The following is a 17809-nucleotide window of genomic DNA, read 5'->3' as shown; positions in this document are numbered from 1 at the left end:
TTTTAAATAAAACGCACTTTAAACATAATTCACGATTTGGACATCCATTTCTCCTTCCCTCCTATTCATTATACTGGACCTGGAGCTCTCTCCCACCTATCCACCGTTGAGGTACTTGAAAGAAAACCCTTACCAGCTGTGGCAGGAATTTGGATTACCTTTGTCATTGTGATATATTGTGATGTGTAATTTACACTGAAGATTCCTTATGACCAAGTCACCAATAACTTTCTTTGGATTTGTACTAACTGCTATTTGGTATAGTAGCCACTATCTCAGTTCACTGCTATAAGGACTTTTTTTTTATATATATAATCAATAGGGTTGCACCAATACAAGTATCGGTGCCGATACCGAGTATTTGCACAAGTATCGGTACTCGTGCAAACGCACCGATCCTTTCAGGCTAGGTTCTTTGAGCTGTCTCCCCAGTGTTAAAGAAGTCCGGTAATTGGAGCTGCCAAAAAAAAAAAAAAAGTAGCCGGCAATGTTTATTAACAACATTGCTCTTCCCTGAAACACTAAAATAAAAAGAAACATTGTTTCTTTTTGTATATTTCTGTTTCTTCATCTACAGATCAAAGAGATGAACAAATGTTCCTCTGTTTAACCTCTTAATAACCCTTAATTTACTCTAATCCGCCTTAATTAACTCCCTATTCACCTCCATTTAATTATTTTCTTCCTTTATTTCTTTTGTTCACGTCTATTTTATAAACGATAAACAATTAAAACTTTTTTTTTTTTGTTTGCTTTGTTAGTGAATATTTTTACACATATATATTAACATATATTTACACATTTCACATTAAAAAAGCGTTAAATTTAAAAAAAAAATCAATTTATTTCATTTGTAATAAACTTTTCAATGCTTTGTACCATTGCTGACAGCTGAAGTTAAAACAAAACAGTTCCGGTAGGTATCGGTAATTGGTATCGGCGAGTACTAAAAAAAAAGTATCGGTACTTGTACTCATTTAAAAAAAAAAATGGTATCGGTGCATCCCTAATTATCAAGAACTTCACTCATGAATTATATATATATATATATATATATATATATATATATATATATATAATATATATATATATATATATATGTGTGTGTATTCCATTCTTATATTGGTTTTTATATAATATATACTGTATCTGTTTGTCACTATCCACTATTTGTAGCACTTGCACTTTATATTGATTGCCCTTTGGCATTTTATGTGTCTGAATAAGGATATTCTGTATGCTATTAATTTAGGCACCACCTAGAGCACAACATCACATATTGATCTTGATATTATATAACATGCTTTGCAATGTTAATGCTTATTTTTGTACCTAATCTTGGTTTATTTTTTGTTTACAGAGCTTAGATGACGTTACCAGGAGTGATTTTGGCCGCAAGATTCGAGAAGGGGTTGAGGAAGCAGCCAAAACTGCCAAACATTCAGCTGAGTCAGTTACAAAAGGAGGGGAAAAGCTTGGAAAGACAGCTGCATTTAAAGTAATTTCTCAGGTAATGCAAACAAAGAATTGTTTTCAGTTATCGATGTGTATTTGTAAAACCCTGGTGAGTTCAGGCACATTTTTTATATTATTCAAAACTTTGCCAGCAGCCTTCTCTTAGATTGAATACGTCTGACATAGCATCATTTTGTTTTCTTAACAATTATGCAGTGCTATTTACAGTATGCCACAAAAGTGAGTACACCCCTCACGTTTTTGTAAATATTTTATTATGTCTTTTTACGTGACAACACTGAAGAAATTACACTTTGCTACAATGTAAAGTAGTGAGTGTACAGCTTGTATAACAGTGTAAATTTGCGGTCCCCTCAAAATAACTCACACAGCCATTAATGTGTAAACCGCTGGCAAAAGTTAGTACACACCTAAGTGAAAATGTCCAAATTGAGTCCTCTTCCACTCCTCCATGATGACATCAGAGCTTGTGGATGTTAGAGACCTTGCGCTCCTCCACCTTCCGTTGGAGGATGCCCCAGAGATGCTTAATAGATCTGGAGACATGCTTGGCCAGTCCATCACCTTTACCCTCAGCTTCTTTAGCAAGCAGTGGTCGTCTTGGAGGTGTGTTTGGGGTCGTTATGTTGGAATATTGCCCTGCGGCCCAGTCTCCGAAGCGAGAGGGGGATTATGCTCTGCTTCAGTATGTCACAGTACATGTTGGTATCCATGGTTGCCTCGAACTGCAGCTCCCCAGTGCTGGCAGCACTCATGCAGCCCCAGACCATGACACTCCCACCACCATGCTTGACTGTAGGCAAGACACACTTGTCTTTTTATTCCTCACCTGATTGCCGCCACACACGCTTGACACCATCTGAACCAAATACATTTATCTTGGTCTCATCTGACCACAGGACATGGTTCCAGCAATCCATGTCCTTAGTCTGCTTGTCTTCAGCAAACTGTGGGCTTTCTTGTCATCATCTTTAGAAGAGGCTTCCTTCTGGGACGACAGCCATACAGACCAATTTGATGCATTGTGCGGCGTATGGTCTGAGCACTGACAGGCTGACCCCCCTCACCCCTTCAGCCTCTGCAGGAATGCTAGCAGCACTCATACGTCTATTTCCTAAAGACAATCTCTGGATATGACGCTGAACACCTGCACTCAACTTCTTAAGTCGACCATCGAGGCCTGTTCTGAGTGGAACCTGTCCTGTTAAACTGCTGTATGGTTTGGCCACGTGCTGCAGCTCAGTTTCAGAGTCTTGACAATCTTCTTATAGCCTAGGCCATCTTTATGTAGAGCAACAATTCTTTTTTTCTGATCCTCAGAGTTCTTCGCCATGAGGTGCCATGTTGAACATCCAGTGACCAGTATGAGAGAGTGAGAGCGATAACACGATATTTAACACACCTGAGACCTTGTAACACTAACGAGTCACATGACACTGGGGAGGGAAAATGGCTAATTGGGCCCAATTTGGACATTTTCACTTGGGAGTGTACTCACTTTTGTTGCCAGTGGTTTAGACATTAATGGCTGTGTGAGTTATTTTGAGGGGAGAGCAAATTTACACTGTTATACAAAAGCTGTGCACTCACTACTTTGTAGCAAAGTGTAATTTCTACAGTGTTTGTCCCATGAAAATTTATAATAAAAAAATGTTTACAAAAATGTGAGGAGTGTACTCACTTTTGTGAGATACTGTATATCAACAAACAAGGAGGTACAAGAGCTGCAGATCTAATGGAGATTGCAAATAACCTTTTAAAATAAGTGGAAAAAAACCTAGCGTTGCTATCTGCTGTACATCTGAAAAGGGAACTGAACATCCTAGCAGATTGTCTAAACAGGAGGAAGATCTCTGACAGAATGGAGCCTGAATCAGACTGCTTTTGAGCAGATTTTAGAAAAATGAGGAAAGCCTCTGATCAATTTATTTGCTACAAAAGAAAACGGGAAGGTGGAACGCTTCCTTTTCTTATAGAAGGACCCGTTCAGTATGGGCTTGAATGCCATATCTCAGTCTTGGAGAGAGTACCTATTCCACTGCAAAAGTAATTTTAATTGCTCCCTACTAGCCCAAGAGAGCATGGTTATGGGGTTGCTCAAGCAGAGCGTGACAGACCCCTGGAGACTTTCCTGCACACTGAAGGGTTAACTAATTTAATATTATGAATAATATTTCAGGCTGTAGTGTGCTACTTTAGGTTTTGCTTGGAAGCTGTTTGTTCTAAGCATATTTTAGAAAGTTATAAAAGTGAAACTTAAGGAACTTATAAATTCAAGAAAAGCCTAGCAGCGAGACAACCAGAGGTAGCTGTCTAATAGAAAATGTTAGTTTAAGACTATTCTATAAATCATGAATAATTAATATGTTATAGTATGTGTATCGTTATGATTGGTTAAATGAATAAAGGAGGTTTTCTCCTTATAGTAAAGGAAATATGTCATTTGACATGCACTCATCATAATATGCATTAGGCCCCTTTCACACTGGGACGGGGGCGGCGTCGGCAGTAAAAGCGGCGCTTTACTGTTGTATTTGCGGAGGTATTCAGCCGCTAGCAGGGCGCTTTTAACCCCCACTAGCGGCCGAGAAAGGGTTAAAACTACCCGCATAGTGCTGCTGCAGCAGCGCTTTGCCGACGGTATAGCCGCGCTGCCCCATTGATTTCAATAGGCAGGAGCTGTGGAGGAGCAGTGTGGAAAAGAAAATCCAGTAACTATAGATTCCGGACATGGAATCTTTCCATTGTGTTGCTGGGTTTCTGCAAAGAGCCCTTCGAGCCGCTGGAAGACCGTTCAAGATATTAACCCTGAAAACAGTTCTCTTGGTGGCTCTTTTCTCTGCTAAAAGTCAGCGAGATCTAGGCGCACTCAATTGTGGAACCTTTGTTTTATCCTTCAAGACCAGTTTATTTAGTCTCTAGATCCAGCTTTCTTAAGCCCCGTACACATTGGCCGAATGCCGGGTGACATCAACCGGTTCAATAAAAACCGGCCAACATTCAGCCTGTGTATGTCAATCGGTCCAACAGAAGCCAGGCTCCTGATCAGCGCTCTCAGCCAGTGGTTGAGAATGCTGATCGAAATGTTCTGGTGGGTAAGGGAAGCCATCCCCTGTCAGCCCTACGAAAAAAAAATACTGTCAGTGTGTACCAGGCTTTAGCCAAAGTGGCATCGGATTTTCATTGGTCTGAGGAAATTAACCACTTTCCGGACGCCAATCTGTTATAGGCCGGGCGGGAAGTGGCTCTGTTATCCTGACTGGACGTCATATGACGTCATATACTTTTGGAAACAAAAGTATTTTTGTGCTTTCCTGTAATGCTTTTGTTTGAGTCCATTGAGGGACACAGCTGCCTCACCTCATATGTTAGTAGCATTATTCTTGTACTTCTAACTACAAATGGAAGCTTGCTGGAGGTGTCATATAGGCTATAAGGGCTGGCTTACATTTTGTTTCCTAGAGGTCCAGTTCACCTAAGGGTCGCGCTACATACACATGGTTACTGAGTAAGTTCTTATGTCCTTCAATAGTCTCTTAGATTTGTACACACACACATTCCATTTTGTTGAGTAGTCCTTTTATGTTTATGTGATATATTGTATGAAAAAAGAAACAAAGCTTTCATATTTTTTTTTTTTTTTTAGGGAGTTGAAACTGTAAAGAGAGAAATTGATGAAAGTGTTTTAGTACAAACGGGGCCTTATCGTCCACCTTCCAGATTAAGAAAGAGGAGTGAATATTCTGTAGATGAATCCAAAGAAGAAAAGATTTTTGAAGCAAATAAGTATGCATTGATATTTGTGTATGCATTATGTGAAGCTGTGAACCTTTCCAGGAAGGTAGAGAGGGCCACATTGTCAAGCAGTGAACAGAAAGTTGTTTGTTGAAACGGAAATTTATTACATATATATATATAGCTGTATATATTACCCTAAAACATATTGAAAGCATTTTTGCCCAAGTTACTGAGCTCTATTTGTAACCTAACTGTTGTAACGATATGTATGATGGCTAATAATTAGTATTATGCCACCATATAACTAATAGTATAATCCAAGAAAATTTTCCCACAGCAATTTGGTTCTCCAGTGAGACATTTGGTCCCAGAACAGATGACAAAGTCCTGCAGAGTATTTGTACATATTACAATGATCAAAAGCCCTCAAAATCCCATTCAAAATACTCAGACCTCATGGCCAGCCTAGATCTAGATTCTGTACTTGGGTAGCTTCCATGGATGCAATAATGTGTGCTCTAATCAAGACCTGTGCTTTCATGATGATAGTTTTAACAGCTAAAGCTTCCCTCTGAAATGCCAGTGCCTGAAACTGCAGGGGCTTCTGATTGACTGACCAAATGCTGCTGTTCTTAAATAACTAGGCATTTCACAACAATTAAGGCCAGCTACAGTGTTTTCGACCCTCGTTACCCAGGACAGAAATCAATTGAACATTTGACCAATTAACATTTTTCTACAGTTTATTTTTTTGCGTAGAATTAGCATAGGAAAAGTTTGCCAACTATCAATCTTGCTGTATTTCCTTTTAATGTGTAAATGGACAAATGGACTGCTACATGTCTATGCATGTCATGTACATCAGGAATTAAAAAAATAATTGTGTGTATATAGATATACAGGTAGATATTTGGGCAGTCCCTGAGTTACCTTCATCGGACCTACAGTGGGGACGGATAGTATTCAGAACCCCTTAAATTTTCACTTTTTGTTATATTGCAGCCGTTTGCTAAAATCATTTACGTTAATTTTTTCCACATTAATGTACACACAGCACCCCATATTGACAGAAAAACACAGAATTGACATTTTTGCAGATTTATTAAAAAAGAAAAACTGAAATATGACATGGTCCTAAGTATTCAGACCCTTTGCTGTAACACTCATATGTTTAACTCAGGTGCTGTCCATTTCTTCTGATCATCCTTGAGATGGTTCTACACCTTCATTTGAGTCCAGCTGTGTTTGATTATACTGATTGGACTTGATTAGGAAAGCCACACACCTGTCTATATAAGATCTTACAGCTCACAGTGCATGTCAGAGCAAATGAGAATCATGAGGTCAAAGTAACTGCCTGAAGAGCTCAGAGACAGAATTGTGGCAAGGCACAGATCTGGCCAAGGTTACAAAAAAAAATTCTGCTGCACTTAAGGTTCCTAAGAGCACAGTGGCCTCCATAATCCTTAAATGGAAGACGTTTGGGACGACCAGAGCCCTTCCTAGAGCTGGCCGTCCGGCCGAACTGAGCTATCGGGGGAGAAGAGCCTTGGTGAGAGAGGTCAAGAAGAACCCAAAGATCACTGTGGCTGAGCTCCAGAGATGCAGTCGAGAGATGGGAGAAGGTTGTAGAAAGTCAACCATCACTGCAGCCCTCCACCAGTCGGGCTTTATGGCAGAGTGGCCCGACGGAAGCCTCTCCTCAGTGCAAGACACATGAAAGCCCGCGTGGAGTTTGCTAAAAAAAAAAACACCTGAAGGACTCCAAGATGGTGAGAAATAAGATTCTGTGGTCTGATGAGACCAAGATAGAACTTTTTGGCCTTAATTCTAAGCGATATGTGTGGAGAAAACCACTCACTGCTCATCAACTGTCCAATACGGTCCCAACAGTGAAGCATGGTGGTGGCAGCATCATGCTGTGGGGGTGTTTTTCAGCTGCAGGGACAGAACTGGTTGCAATTGAGGGAAAGATGAATGCGGCCAAGTACAGGGATATCCTGGACGAAAACCTTCTCCAGAGTGCTCAGGACCTCAGACTGGACCGAAGGTTTACCTTCCAACAAGACAATGACCCTAAGCACACAGCTAAAATAACAAAGGAGTGGCTTCACAATAACACCGTGACTGTTCTTGAATGGCCCAGCCAGAGCCCTGACTTAAGCCCAATTGAGTATCTCTGGAGAGACCTAAAAATAGCTGTCCACCAACGTTTACCATCCAACCTGACAGAACTGGAGAGGATCTGCAAGGAGGAATGGCAAAGGATCTCCAAATCCAGGTGTGAAAAACTTGTTGCATCTTTCCCAAAAAGACTCGTGGCTGTATTAGATCAAAACCTGCAATATACTATACTAGCCCTTTAACCACTTTAATACAGGGCACTTTCACCCCCTTCTTGCCCAGGCCAACTTTCAGCTTTCAACGCTGTCACACTGACAATTGCGCGGTCATGCAACGCTGTACCAAAACAAAATTTTTATCATATTCTTCCCACAAATAAATATTTCTTTTGGCGGTATTTGATCACCACTGGGTTTTATTTTTTGCTAAACGAATTAAAAAAGACTGACATTTTTGAAGAAAAAAAAAAGTTTTCTTAATTTTTCTGTTGTAACATTATGTTTTCTCCTTAACTGATGGGCACTGATGGGGCTGCACTAATGGGCACTGATGTGGCACTAATATGCAGCACTATGGTGGCGCGGGTGGCACTGATTGACAGCTGTGGTGGCCACCTCTGATGGGGGCTGCGCTGATAATGCGATGATTATCAGCGCAGACCCTCCATCTTCTTTCGGGAGAGCCGCCGATCGGCTCTCCCTGTCAACGCGAACCGAGAAAAGCCGAATCCCCGCACTTCCTGGTTACCGCTGTGATTGGTCACAGCTGATCATGTGGTTAAGAGCCTACGTCATAGGCTATTTACCATGATTGGAGATGCGGTGTGTCGGAGCGACACACAGCGTCACTGATCGCCGCACTGCGCGCCACCGGGCACGCCTGAGCGGCTTCTTCTGCTGGACGTCATACGACTCCCAGTCAGGATAACAAAGCCACATTGCGGATGTCAATCTGCAATAGGACGGGGCGGCAAGTGGTTAGCGAACCCTAAAACGAAACCTCTAAAATTACCCTTAACATGTATTTTTTCAGAACAGTTTCAACTTAACCTGTCTTTCAAATGTAATTTAACCACTTGCCGACCACCTAACTGGATATTTACGTCATTACTTTGACGTTAAAAATACTGGGGTTATGGCTGCAGCTAGATGCCCATAACCCTGGTGTTTTCTTCTCCCTCAGGCAGCCAGCTTTCAGATAAGTGATCCCAGTGGCGGATTCCCGGCAGGATCGCTTTTAGAAGCGGAGGGAGAGGTGGCCCCTCCCACAGCTTCCGTTTGTTTCCCGGGCGTACCGAACGGTGAGCCCGGGAACCATCCGGCGTCTGCAGTGTTTTTTCCCCATAGAGATGAGTGATGGCAAGCTGGCCACCGCTCATCTCTATGCCCTTGGAGGACCCGAGCGACGTCATGACTTTCAGTTCTCGGACCATGTAAAAGGTTTTTTTTTTGTTTTTGTTTTTTTTGTTTTTTTTTCTTAAAACAAAAGATAAACCCTCCCCATCCCCCCCCCCCCCCCCCAGATCTCTCCATAAAAAGGACCTGTCATGCTGTATTGTTGCAAGGGATGTTTACATTCCTTGCGATAGCAATAAAAGTGATGAAAAATCTATTTTTTAAAGGGACCATGTAAAATCTATAAAAATTTTAATAATTTAAAAAAACATTTAAAGCACCCCGTCCCTGTTCTCATGCGCAGTAGTGAACGCATTCCTAGGTCACGCCCACATATGTTAGCGGTATTTGCACCACACGTGAAGTATCGCCGCAATAATTCTAGCACTAGACCTCCTCTGTAACTCTAATCTAAAGTGTCCCCTATGGAGATTTATGAGTACTGTAGTTCGGTGCCATTCCACGAGCACGCACAATTGACATGTTGGGTATCTATTTACTCGGTGTAACACCATTTTTCATATCGTACAAAAAAGTGGGGTATATATTATGTGTGTTTTTTTTTTTTTAATTCATTGTGTATTTTTTCCCCAAAAAATTACGTTTGAAAAACTGCGTGACAAAAAATTGCAACGCTATTTTATTCTCTAGGGTCTCTGATAAAAAAAACATATAATGTTTGGGGGTTCTAAGTAATTTTCTAGCAAAAAATAGATTGACTTGTAAAAAACAAATGTCAGAAAAAGGCTGGGTCCCTAAGTAGTTAACCTGTCCTTAATACTCCTGTAAACACATTCTAACTTTAACAACTTCAGTACTGGGCACTTTCACCCCCTTCCTGCCCAGGACAATTTTCAGCTGTCGCACTTTCAATGACAAGTGCGCGGTCATGCAACGCTTTACCCAATTGCAATTTTTATCATTGTTTGGAGACCGTTTTCTTTTGGTGGTATTCAATCGCCACTGTTTTTTCGTTTTTTAGCAAAAAAAAAAAAAAAGACTAGGTGGCACTGATGGGCAGGCACTGAAAGTCATCACTGATGGTCACTGATAGGCTGATTGGCATCACTGGTCACTGATTGGCATCAATGAGGGGCACTGATTGGCATCAATGAGGAGCATTGATTGGCATCAATGAGGAGCACTGATTGGCAATGCTACTGGTTACTGACTGGCATCACTGAAGGGCACTGTTAGGGCTGTACTGATAATCAGGGCCCTAATTATCTGTGCAGGTCTCTCCTGTGAGGAAATGCCGGGGATTTGCTCTCCTCACCTCACACGCTGTCAGTGTGAGGAGAGGAAAGCCCATAACCAGCATTTCATTGTTAACATGTGATCAACTGTATTTGGACACAGCTGATCACATGGGTAAAGAGCCACGTCATATGCTCTTTACCAAGATCCAGGATGTGCCCGTGTCCCAGGGACACAGCTCTCCCACCCTCAGCGAGAGTTGGGCAACATCATATGATGTCGTCCCAGAACAACAGAACCACCCCCGCCGTCATTTCCTTATATGGTGGGCGGGAGGTGGGTAATTTAGCCACTTGACCTCCAAAAGGTTTTACCCCCTTCCTCACCAGGGCATTTTTTTGCTATTCAACACTGCGCTAATTTAACTGGTAATTGTGCGGTCATGCAACGCTGTACCCAAACTAAGTTTATGTCCTTTTTTTTCGCACAAGTAGAGCTTTCTTTTGGTGATATTTGATCACCACTGGGTTTTTTATTTTTGTGGCATAAATGGAAAAAAAGACATTTTTCAATAAACTAAAATTTCTTTAAATTTAGGCCAAAATGTGTTCTGCTACATGTATTTGGTAAATATTGGTTTGTGTGAAAGTTATAACGTCTACAAACTATGGTACTGTGTGTGTGTGTGTGTATATATATATATGTATGTATGTGTGTGTGTATATATATATATATATATATATATATATATATATATATATATATATATATATATATATATATATATATATATAGTGTATACTGGAATTTATGCAGCTTTTACTTTCTGACTGCCTAACACGTTTCTTGAGGCGCTAAAATGCCATGATAGTAAAACACCCCCCCCTTTCCCAAATTACCCCTTTTTTTAGAAAGTAGACATCCCAAGCTATTTGCTGAGAGCATGTTGAGTCCATGGAAGATTTTATTTTTTGCCACAAATTTTGGAAATTTACAAAAAAAAGTTTGATATTTATTTTTGTTTACACAAAGTTGTCACTTATATATTGCATACACATTAAATGGGTATATGTGGAATAACACCCAAAAATATATTCTGCTATATGTCCTGGGTATGAAGATACCACATATGAGAGACTTTTTGGCAGCCTAACCACCTCTATGTTCTCCATGGACCACCTGTCAGGCTTTCAAGGTGTTTGTTTCCTCATGTCAGTTCCTCACCGCCTATCACAGTTTCGGAGGCCCTGAAATGCCAGGATAGTACAAACCCCCCTTCCCCCAAATGACCCCTTTTTGTAAATTATATACTTTAGGTACTTTAAGGAATTTGATACGAGGCATGGTGATTATTTTGCAGATCTTATTTTTAGTCTCAAGGTTTTGAAAATTGATTCATGAAAAGAAAAAAATACAATTGTGTTTTCTTCATTTTCCAAAATCTCGTGGCAACAATTGAGATCTGCAAAATACTCACCATGCCTCTTAGTAAATACCTTGGGGTGTCCACTTTCCAAAACTGGGTAATTTGAGATGTGTGTTTTTTACTATCCTGGCCAGAGAGAGATATAATTTTGCCCCTGTACAAATCATTAGCAAGACCTCATCTGGAATATGCAGTTCAGTTTTGGGCACCAGTTGGTGTTGGTTGTGGAATAGACTACCTCCAGAGGTAGTTCTGGCAAGCTCTGTAGAGCTTGGATTCTTTACTAAATGTACATAATATAACTGGGTACTAACATCTATAAGTAAAGTTGATCCAGTTGCCTCTCGGGGGATCAGGAAGGATTTTTTTCCCCTGCTATAGCAAATAGGAGCATGCTTTGCTGGGGTTTTTCGCCTTCCTCTGGATCAACGGTGGGTAAAGGATTGTGTATATGGGATTATATTTATTTTTTGTTGCTGAACTAGATGGACTTGTGTCTTTTTTAACAACCTGACTATGTAACTATTTCAGGGTCTCCGAAACTGTAATAGGTAGTCAGGAACTTTAATGAGAAATTATTGCCCTTTAAAAGCCTGAAGGTGCTTGTTGGATTTTGGGGTCCTGTACTTGGCTAGACTGCCAAAAAATCTCACATGTGGAATCCACATACTCGGGAGAAATAGCAGAATATGTTTTTGGGGTATAATTCCACATATGCACATGGCATGTGTGAGAAATATCTTAAGTGACAACTTTGCGTAAAAAATAAATAAAATGTAAATAAAAACTTGAGGTAAAAAATTTAAATCTCTCATGCGCTCAATATGCCTCTCAACAAATACCTTGGGGTGTCAACTTTCCAAAAAGGGGTCATTTGGGGGGTGTTTGAACTGTCCTGGCATATATATTAGATTTGACTAATCTGTCTCTCGTCCGACCTCGACGATAGGAGGGTAAAGGAGGAAACTGGAATTCCTGCACTGACGGATAACTATCATACAGGATAGACCAGAGTTTTTTTTTATGTTATAAACCTTAGTGGAATAAGGATGGAATTGTGAGATGAAAGGGTGATGTCGAGTATTAATATGTGTAGGTCGGACGATAGATTAGTCAAATCTGATCAATACCATCCTCCCTCACCTCTTACCGCATTTCTGGGACCACTCAATTTTGGCTCTTTTCCCTGCTCTGCTGCATTTGATGCAACAGTATGATAAAAGGGAAATCCTTTTCCCATCCACGTAAAGGGTATAATATTGATATTAAGAATCATTATACTTGTCAATCATCTTACGTTATATACATAATAAAGTGCCCTTGTGGGTTATTATATGTGGGAGAAACCACTCAAAAAGTCAAAGATAGGATTGCCAGACACAAGTATTCTATTAGAGACAAATTAGATAAACTACCTTTAGTCAGGCATTTTTTAGAGAAGGGACATACTGTTTCTCAATTAAGGATATAGATGGTATATCTAAGAATAGATGTGGCGGGAATAGAGAATTGGGTGGAAAATTAAAACTGCGCTATTTTGGAAAAACTAGAGCAGCTACATATAAATGTGACTAAAATTTTGTAAACACGAGGTGAGTGGAAATGTAGCGCTAATGAGGGCTGTGTGAAACAGCTACATGGTCTAACAAAATGTTAAAAAATAGAGAATTAACCTTTAAAAAACGGGAGGTACAATGGATACATCGTTTAAATACATTATTGCCCAATGGATTAACCACTTAACAACCGTGCTATAGCCGAATGACGGCTACAGTGAGGCTCGATAATTCTGGGAAGGCGTACATTGACGTCCTCCCAGAATCTTGCTTCCTGGGGCGCGCACCCGGGAATATCCATCACGGTAAAATGACCGCTGACAGCGACCGTTTACCACATGATCACTCTGTCAAATGACGGAGCGGTCACTTGTAAACAGACCGCCGTCCATCCTCAGCCAGCCAGCCGTCCATCCTCAGCCAGCCAGCCAGCCAGCCAGCCAGCCAGCCGTCCATCCTCAGCCAGCCAGCCGTCCATCCTCAGCCAGCCAGCCGTCCATCCTCAGCCAGCCAGCCGTCCATCCTCAGCCAGCCAGCCGTCCATCCTCAGCCAGCCAGCCGTCCATCCTCAGCCAGCCAGCCGTCCATCCTCAGCCAGCCAGCCGTCCATCCTCAGCCAGCCAGCCGTCCATCCTCAGCCAGCCAGCCGTCCATCCTCAGCCAGCCAGCCGTCCATCCTCAGCCAGCCAGCCGTCCATCCTCAGCCAGCCAGCCGTCCATCCTCAGCCAGCCAGCCGTCGGTCCATCCTCAGCCAGCCAGCCAGCCGTCGGTCCATCCTCAGCCAGCCAGCCAGCCGTCGGTCCATCCTCAGCCAGCCAGCCAGCCGTCGGTCCATCCTCAGCCAGCCAGCCAGCCGTCGGTCCATCCTCAGCCAGCCAGCCAGCCGTCGGTCCATCCTCAGCCAGCCAGCCAGCCGTCGGTCCATCCTCAGCCAGCCAGCCAGCCGTCGGTCCATCCTCAGCCAGCCAGCCAGCCGTCGGTCCATCCTCAGCCAGCCAGCCAGCCGTCGGTCCATCCTCAGCCAGCCAGCCAGCCGTCGGTCCATCCTCAGCCAGCCAGCCAGCCGTCGGTCCATCCTCAGCCAGCCAGCCAGCCGTCGGTCCATCCTCAGCCAGCCAGCCAGCCGTCGGTCCATCCTCAGCCAGCCAGCCAGCCGTCGGTCCATCCTCAGCCAGCCAGCCAGCCGTCGGTCCATCCTCAGCCAGCCAGCCAGCCGTCGGTCCATCCTCAGCCAGCCAGCCAGCCGTCGGTCCATCCTCAGCCAGCCAGCCAGCCGTCGGTCCATCCTCAGCCAGCCAGCCAGCCGTCGGTCCGTCCATCCTCAGCCAGCCAGCCAGCCGTCGGTCCGTCCATCCTCAGCCAGCCAGCCATCCTCAGCCAGCCGTCGGTCCGTCCATCCTCAGCCAGCCAGCCGTCGGTCCGTCCATCCTCAGCCAGCCAGCCGTCGGTCCGTCCATCCTCAGCCAGCCAGCCGTCGGTCCGTCCATCCTCAGCCAGCCAGCCGTCGGTCCGTCCATCCTCAGCCAGCCAGCCGTCGGTCCGTCCATCCTCAGCCAGCCAGCCGTCGGTCCGTCCATCCTCAGCCAGCCAGCCGTCGGTCCGTCCATCCTCAGCCAGCCAGCCGTCGGTCCGTCCATCCTCAGCCAGCCAGCCGTCGGTCCGTCCATCCTCAGCCAGCCAGCCGTCGGTCCGTCCATCCTCAGCCAGCCAGCCGTCGGTCCGTCCATCCTCAGCCAGCCAGCCGTCGGTCCGTCCATCCTCAGCCAGCCAGCCGTCGGTCCGTCCATCCTCAGCCAGCCAGCCGTCGGTCCGTCCATCCTCAGCCAGCCAGCCGTCGGTCCGTCCATCCTCAGCCAGCCAGCCGTCGGTCCGTCCATCCTCAGCCAGCCAGCCGTCGGTCCGTCCATCCTCAGCCAGCCAGCCGTCGGTCCGTCCATCCTCAGCCAGCCAGCCGTCGGTCCGTCCATCCTCAGCCAGCCAGCCGTCGGTCCGTCCATCCTCAGCCAGCCAGCCGTCGGTCCGTCCATCCTCAGCCAGCCAGCCGTCGGTCCGTCCATCCTCAGCCAGCCAGCCGTCGGTCCGTCCATCCTCAGCCAGCCAGCCGTCGGTCCGTCCTCAGCCAGCCAGCCAGCCGTCGGTCCGTCCTCAGCCAGCCAGCCAGCCGTCGGTCCGTCCTCAGCCAGCCAGCCAGCCGTCGGTCCGTCCTCAGCCAGCCAGCCAGCCGTCGGTCCGTCCTCAGCCAGCCAGCCAGCCGTCGGTCCGTCCTCAGCCAGCCAGCCAGCCGTCGGTCCGTCCTCAGCCAGCCAGCCAGCCGTCGGTCCGTCCTCAGCCAGCCAGCCAGCCGTCGGTCCGTCCTCAGCCAGCCAGCCAGCCAGCCGTCGGTCCATCCTCAGCCAGCCAGCCAGCCGTCGGTCCATCCTCAGCCAGCCAGCCGTCGGTCCATCCTCAGCCAGCCAGCCGTCGGTCCATCCTCAGCCAGCCAGCCAGCCGTCGGTCCATCCTCAGCCAGCCAGCCAGCCGTCGGTCCATCCTCAGCCAGCCAGCCAGCCGTCGGTCCATCCTCAGCCAGCCAGCCAGCCGTCGGTCCATCCTCAGCCTTCCTCAGCCATCCCCATTCATGCTCAGCCGTGCCACTAGAGTGCCTCACAAAAGTGTAATGGGTAGTCAAATTGGATTTGAAACTTATGTTCCTAGAACACCTGACGGTGCTCCCTGCATGTTGGGCCTCTCTATGTGGCCAGGCTGTGTAAAAGTCTCCCACATGTGGTATCTATTTTGGGGTGTAATTTTTGGTATGTACATGCTATGTGTTAGAAATATTGTATAAATGGACAACTTTGTGTAAAAAAAAAAAAAAAAAAAAAAAAAGCATTTTCATTTTCTTTACACATTTTCCAAAAACTTGTAGAAAAAAATGACATGTTCAAAGGACTCATTGTGCCTCATAGATTATGCGTTGGGTTGTTTTCTTTCCAAAATTGGGTCATTTTTTTAGGCATTTCCATTGTCCTGGTGCTCCAGGGCCTTCAAAAGTGTAAGAGGTAGTCAAGAAATTATATGTGTATTTAAGCTCCAAGAACGCCTGATGGTGCTCCCTGCATGTTGGGCCTCTGTATGTGGCCGCACTGTGTAAAAGTCTCACACATGTAGTATCGCCGTACTCAGGATGAGTAGTAGAATGTGTTTTGGGGTGTAATTTGTGCTATGCTTATGCTGTGTGGGAGAAATAACCTGCTAATATAACAATTTTGTGAAAAAGAAAAAAAAAATCTTGATTTTTGCAAAGAATTGTGGGAAAAAATTACAACTTCAAAAAACTCACCATGCATCTTTCTAAATATCTTGGAATGTCTTCTTTCCAAAAAGGGGTCATTTGGGGGGTATTTGTACTTTTCTGGCATGTTAGGGTCTCAAGAAATGAGATAGACCGTCAGTACATCAGGTGTGATCAATTTTCAGAGATTGGCACCATAGCTTGTGGACTCTATAACTTTCACAAAGACCAAATAATATACACCGATTTGGGTTATTTTTACCAATGATATGTAGCAGTATAAACTTTGGCCAAAATTTATGAAGAAAAATTATTAATTTGCAAAATTTTATAACAGAAACAAAGAAAAATGCATTTTTTTACAGAATTTTCGGTCTTTTTTCTTTTATAGTGCAAAAAATAAAAATTAAATACCACCAAAAGAAAGCTTTATTTGTGTGAAAAAAGGCCAAAAATTTCATATAGGTACAGTGTTGCATTAAAGAGTAATTGTCATTCAAAATGTGAGAGCACCGAAAGCTGAAAATTGGTCTGGTTAGGAAGGGGGTTTAAGTGCCCAGTGGATAAGTGGTTAAATTATGATTTTTGATTTATATTTATTTCTTTAATTTATTCTTGCTCTACTTTTTTTTTCTTCCCTTTTTGTATAAATTCACAAAAATGATGATTTATTATTGTTTAATATAGCTGATTATATATATATATATATATATATATATATATATATATATATATATATATATATATATATATATATATATATATATATATATATATATATATATATATATATATATATTTATATATATATATATATTCACTATGTGTTTGTTCTTCTTTAGTGCATATCGAATGTAATGAGAAAAGTGATAGCACCTGATGACCCATGATTCCACATATGTCTACATGGTTTTTTTCTATTTTGTTAATTAACCCTATTGGCATGGATTGACTGACTGATCCCATCTGAGAGAAGAGTGTGTGTGTGTATGTGTATATATATATATTTGTAAAGATCACCATTATTGTATGTGTCTTGTTCTGAAGAAGGGCGTTATCTGTACAGCACGAAACCGTCATGCATTTGACACTGAATGGAATTTAAATTGATGTCTTTTCTAATAAATTTTAAGTGCAGCAATCCCAATTGATTTATTTTTTTTTATATATATGGCCTGTGGAAGGGCCATATATAGCACTGCTACATTGGATCGTGTGCACTCCACCCTCAACATTTGTTAAATATAATATAGTGGTGTAGTGGATAGCACTCCTGCCTAGCAGTAAAAAGTGTCGCTGGTTCAAATCCCAACTAAGACACTACCTGCCTGGAGTTTGCATGTTCTCCCTGTGCCCGCGTGGGTTTCCTACAGGTACTCCGGTTTCCTCCCACACTCCAAAAAAGACATGCTGGTAGGTTAATTGGCTTCTGTCTAAATTGGTCCTAGTATATGAATGTGAGTTAGGGATATTAGATTGTAAGCTCCTTGAGGGTAGGGAGTGATGTGAATGTACAATGTATATGTAAAGCGCTGCGTAAATTGACAGCGCTTTATAAGTACCTTTTAATAATATAATATACAGTGGGGCAAAAAAGTATTTAGTCAGCCACCAATTGTGCAA

At 43.3% G+C, this 17809-nt stretch overlaps 1 protein-coding gene across 4 annotated transcripts in view; it reads left to right on the top strand.

The window, feature by feature from the left end:
• TIMM44 (translocase of inner mitochondrial membrane 44) overlaps nt 1–17809 on the top strand; it is an 822359-nt gene that overhangs the window by 366559 nt on the left and 437991 nt on the right. For all 4 annotated transcript variants that reach the window (XM_073594831.1, XM_073594823.1, XM_073594814.1 and 1 more), the window contains 2 exons: nt 1361–1510; nt 5123–5262. In XM_073594831.1, coding sequence (XP_073450932.1) covers nt 1361–1510; nt 5123–5262 — 290 coding nt within the window. The remainder of the gene's footprint in view (nt 1–1360; nt 1511–5122; nt 5263–17809) is intronic.

The sequence above is a fragment of the Aquarana catesbeiana genome, linkage group LG01 (assembly GCF_042186555.1).
Source record: "Aquarana catesbeiana isolate 2022-GZ linkage group LG01, ASM4218655v1, whole genome shotgun sequence".
NCBI lineage: Eukaryota > Metazoa > Chordata > Amphibia > Anura > Ranidae > Aquarana > Aquarana catesbeiana.
This window is presented reverse-complemented; position numbering and strand designations above follow the sequence as displayed.